The sequence below is a fragment of the Quercus robur genome, chromosome 12, assembly GCF_932294415.1.
Source record: "Quercus robur chromosome 12, dhQueRobu3.1, whole genome shotgun sequence".
NCBI classification, from domain to species: Eukaryota; Viridiplantae; Streptophyta; class Magnoliopsida; order Fagales; family Fagaceae; genus Quercus; species Quercus robur.
Window position 1 is genome coordinate 38,038,655 of NC_065545.1, and position 4,979 is coordinate 38,043,633.

Genomic DNA, 4,979 nt, shown 5'->3' on the forward strand with positions numbered 1-4,979 from the left:
GGTTTCCCCTCTAGGTTTTTTACTGTGAAACTAATTTGTTTCATTAGTTTTCCTGAGTCATCATATATTGTCTTATTTACTATTTCATTATGCATGATATTAACATGATATTGATGTTTGTTTGTTTTAACAAAATTTATTCATAATAAATCTAATTAACAATTTGGATTTAAAACTTATTAATTCTATTAACCGGGGTCTAAATTTCCCAACATATATCAATTATGTATTTTTACACAATTTTGCATAAACTGATGTAAGTGAATTTTGAACTTAGTTAATTACTAAAATGTGTTACTTAACTTACTTGAAACCTCTTGGTTACCATACACCCAAAACACCTTGGATACATTCAGTAGGTGTTTAAGATGTGCATATGAGTTCTGAAATGCACAAAAAGAAATGTCATTTTCTTCTTCATCACACTACTCTCATTTTCCCTTTTTCCTTTGGAGCCAACACCCAATTCTCCAAGTTGTGAGAACTGGCTGCAAATTTTTCCTATATTTTGCAAGTTTATTAAGCACCGCATATCGTCAAGATGCACCGCTAGCCTCCCTCATCATTTGCGTGGAAGTGAGTCGCGGATTCGGCTCTTCGGACTAAATCTGGGTCAGCAAGAAAGCCCAATTAAGTTCAAACATGTGGAGAACTAAAAAAAGACCCAAACAAACTATGAGGATCTATTGATAAGAAACTCAGAATTTTAATTTTGGTGTATTCATTTCAATGGTTTTATTTTATTTTATTTTAAAAAAAAGTATTCCCTTCATTGCTAAGTTTAGAGTCTTAGAGTGAGAAAATTTCATGAAAGCACAGTCGACATAAGAAAGTCTTTATTATAGTTCAATTTTTCATCACTAGGTAATCTAAAACTAAAAAATCAAAAGCTTTAGTTTGTTTCATTTTGACTCTAATATGCTCTCATTTGAATCAATATCAAATCTTAAAAAGACATCTAAAACATCTTTTCATTTAACACTAAAGCTGCAGCAACCGATAAGAATTTATAAACACCTAAAACATTTTCCACTAATCTGCTCCACAGGTGTGCACATTACTTTGAGAAACATTTATTTTTTTCCTGTCACAAGTCACAACAACCTCGTCACAAGGATGGTACTCTTTGTAGCATGCTGCCCTCCCCAATTCTTCAACTTCCTCAATAATATTGTCAAGTTTTGCCACCATCTCTACTAGCAAAGAAGCAAAAGCAGCAAAAGGAAGTGCCTCCGAGAACTCAAGGCTAGTGATTGCAATCTTACTCAATTGTGGCCTTAAGACCTTCCTCTCAGCCTCCTTAGAATCAGTAGTCCTTCTGGATTTCCATTCCCTCAATGCAGAACTGTCAGTTTTCACACTTGATAATGAGACTCCAGGGGCCTTTTCATGCTTTTGGCTAGCTTGTGCAGCAGCTAAAGCGAGCATGTTGGTGGCTTGGTTTTTGTTGGATCCAAGGAATAGCCTTGGTTGGGATTTTATGGCGTTATTAAGGTCTTGTAAGGCTTCATGGAGATGATCGGAGAGTATTTCTGGAGAGCAGTGGCGGTGGCTTCTTAGGCTATTGGCAAGTTCCATTAGCACTTTTGAAATCTCCCTTGCAAGTCTATTGCAAGGGTCTTTGAATAAGGTTCGCACGGATTGCGGGGTCTAGCCAGAAAAACAAAACAAAAAAAGATCATTTAATAAGAAATCGCAATTATTATAGAAAAAAGAAACATCAACTGTACTGATTATATCAAATGTAATGCTTAACACATTTATTGTTGAGATTGTATTTATTGTCACCACAAGAGTTGCATTTATATGACAAAATAATCAGATATTTGTTATACTTATGGACAGTCAGACATTAAATACAATACATTCAGATTTTTGGGGTAAATTTATGTTTTTCCTATCTTTGACAACCAGAAGACAGATAATTCAAAGTTTTCAATTACAACATTATGAAACGTTATGAAAATTTCTTTTTTTGGGAATTAAAATTACATCAATTAAAATTATCACCGCACACTCTTGGTGCGATAGTCACTCCACAAGTATAACTGCTTGTGAGGTGTGAGAGGCAAGGGACAAGATTCAAATTTTCAGGAGAGAGTTTCACACTTATATACTTAAATTAGGTTAGAATAGAATTTTTATCTTATATAAAAATAAATAAATAAATAAAAATGAAATAACTTTACTATTTCTTTTGTCCTATTTCAAATGAAGTAATTATGGCTCTAATTTCAAATGGAAACTTCTTTATGGGGATTTCATCAATTATGGCTCTTGAAAAATTTACCTCTTGTTTAAAGTCACACAGGGTGGCCAAGTTTTGTACAAAACCCAATCACTTCTGTAGTCATTGTTACTCTTTTAGGAAGAAAAAATTAATTAGAGACCATTCATTGCCTCCTTGCAAATAGTGGGCAAACATTAAAAGTTGGAAGTGAGAAAATAAATTCATGTGCTATACTATAATTCGACTAGGATAAAATAGAAAAAAATCAATTTTATATTACCGGAATTTCAGTCCTCAAACATCCATGTAGAGCTACAACCTTGTAGCCAAAATGGCGAAGAACACCTCCCAGTTTCACATACCGCTGCCATGGAAACCGATGACAGTATCTTGAGTGCCTTGGCTCCCAACTTGCATATAGTGCCTGTTTAATTCACAATATCGTCATTCCAATACCATTGAAGAGTTATTATATGTACTATATATTAATTCTTGAATATAGTAAACTAAGCGAAAGAGTTTGAAAATCTTACCAAGGCTTCATCTTTGGATTTCGAGTCCAAAACAGCCTTATAACCTTCGTAAATGGGATCCTCCGAGGACTGTTTTTCGGTTTCTTCTATGCTAGGATCAACAAAATATTCATTGACACAAGCTGCAAAATTCATGTCGCATATTACTTGTATTATTGACATAATCAACCAAAAGAACATTATGACATGAATAACAGTGAAGTTTTACTAGTATTGCTTGCCAAAAAAGAAGTTCTAAGTTTATAATTTACAAGTTTGCACACATTCACCCCCATAGGTTCTTAATTCAAACAAATTTTACTAATTATTTCTTTTACTTGACAAATAGGAAGCTGTGGTATTATCATTAAAAATTTGTATACCTTCTATAGATTTTGCAAGGCCTTCAAGCTTTAACACAGTGGAGTTATGGAGCTCTTCCCCTGACCAATTAGGAAATATCAATAAACTCATGAGCAGGCAGACACCACAGCCAATGGCAATGGTGAAGAAGCGGTCATGTGCAATCTTCAGGACATTATCGACCCGGTAGCTCGAGACAGTTATCAGATTGAAGGTCAAGAGAAATATCACAACACCATAGTCATAGTTCTTCTTTATGTAGGGAAAGAACCTCAGGTATGTAGCAGCAGATCCTGCCATGTTGAAAATGAAATTAAAGAATAAAATAAATAAATAAAAAATATAAATAAAAGAAGAAGAAGAAGCATAAACTTGGCATATTTTTTTTGGAATGAAAAACTTTGCCTCAGAAAAAGGAAAGTACAACTGTAAACAAAAAGTTGGCTGCAGCTATACTATATAGGAATGGTTCTTATGAAGACTCTACATAAATCAACAAAATAAGGATTTAAGGATTGTGATATTGAGTAATTGATAGTCTTTTGTTCTTGGTTGAGAAAATTTTTGACAATGACAGTAATATTTATGGAAGCGCAAAACTTTAGCATCAAGATCTATGTAGACTTAAAAAAAAATAATAATAATAATAAAAAAGGTTATTTTATAGGAGCTATGAAGACTACATACAATTCAATCACTGAGATCATAAATTGCCCTTCATATCAGAAATGACAAAAAAATTAAGGATAATAAAATGAATATATCAATCAAAGGCTCATATATATAATATCTTCTGTAAAATACAATGAACTCAATACATTTGCTTGGGCACTCAAGGATCCCTTTGGAATAGCGCAAGTTAAATGTGAAACTTACCAATTAGAAAAACTGCAGTTCCAATAAAAATAGCTCGAAAGACCGGGCCGGTTTCAGTTGCAATGTACTCAAAAATGAAAGCCAATGATCCTGCTAATAGCGTCCCAAATCCTCTATTCAGTCCTTTGCATAAAGTTGCCCCTGTAATCAAATGATGAATAATTTGTAACATCGACCAAAAAAAGTCATACCAAGTGCAAAAAACTTTCGTTGTAACCCTATATATATATATGAGGAAGAAGAATATAAGATGATAGCAAAGAGAGAATAATTAACCTGCTGTGAACTCTAACACAACAACCACGGTCATGACAGCCCAAATGGCATTCTGTCCGATCCCTTTGAACAATGGTTCCGTGAGATATAACAAGGAAACCAGTGTCAAAGACAGACCAACTTTGAAAGCGTGGATCACCCTTCTTGGGTCATCATGTCCTACCTTCCAAATCGTTTTACACAACAAACCCGGATATGTTTTCATTTTCTGGGCAAAGATTGGGATACGTTTCTCGCAGTTCCCCATAGTTTTAGTGCGATCTCCATTTCTTTCCATAGCCATTTCCATGCCTGCATGAACTTTGGGAAACATTTCTTGATCTTGAGCAATAGAGAGAGAACGGTGATCCTAATGCAAAAATTCCAGATGATTCCCAAGAAGTTTATTTATATTATATCCAAGAAAAAAAGACCATGCAGCCACGATATGGGAAAAGGAGATAAAAATAGTGGGGAAAGCTGATAATTTTTATTTGGTTGTTGTGGAGTTTCGTTTGTTTAATGAGAAAACCACCTTTCTCTAAGAAGCTAGTGTCACTTTATATTTATATACGTGAGAGAGAGAGGAGAGATCGTGATGCTATTCCTACATTCACATGCATTCCATTAAAGTAGAAAGAAGGTGGTTGCTTTCACATGGGCTTAGTCAAAACAAGGTAGAAGCCAATTTAACTGAAGTTGGTGTACCTTTTCTTGTGGTCATTAATTATTTTTTAATTCAA

The 4,979-nt window shown here is 34.1% G+C and overlaps 1 protein-coding gene across 2 annotated transcripts; it reads right to left on the bottom strand.

Moving 5' to 3' along the window:
- Positions 1 to 257: 257 nt before the first annotated feature.
- LOC126709697 (aluminum-activated malate transporter 12-like) lies at positions 258 to 4,770 on the bottom strand. 2 transcript variants are annotated; one of them, XM_050410024.1, is made up of 7 exons: positions 4,258 to 4,770; positions 3,982 to 4,122; positions 3,126 to 3,398; positions 2,764 to 2,885; positions 2,511 to 2,654; positions 1,105 to 1,650; positions 258 to 608 (listed from the first exon to the last, which is right to left on the bottom strand). In XM_050410024.1, the coding sequence occupies exons 1-7, from the start codon at positions 4,568 to 4,570 to the stop codon at positions 603 to 605; spliced, it is 1,545 nt and encodes a 514-aa protein (XP_050265981.1). In that variant the 5' UTR covers positions 4,571 to 4,770; the 3' UTR covers positions 258 to 602. The 2 variants fall into 2 exon arrangements, with proteins under 2 accessions (XP_050265981.1, XP_050265980.1); XM_050410023.1 differs by lacking the exon at positions 258 to 608 and having other exon boundaries at positions 820 to 1,650.
- Between the last annotated feature and the right edge of the window lie 209 nt (positions 4,771 to 4,979).

Bases quoted from the DNA above. Each gene is read 5' to 3' on its own strand.
- LOC126709697 (XM_050410023.1), bottom strand. From the start codon at position 4,570: ATGTTTCCCAAAGTTCATGCAGGCATGGAAATGGCTATGGAAAGAAAT. The intron at 3,399-3,981 runs GTAAGTTTCACA...TCAACATGGCAG, and splicing joins AACTGCAGTTTTTCTAATTG to GATCTGCTGCTACATACCTG. The intron at 2,886-3,125 runs GTATACAAATTT...TGAATTTTGCAG, and splicing joins CCTTGCAAAATCTATAGAAG to CTTGTGTCAATGAATATTTT.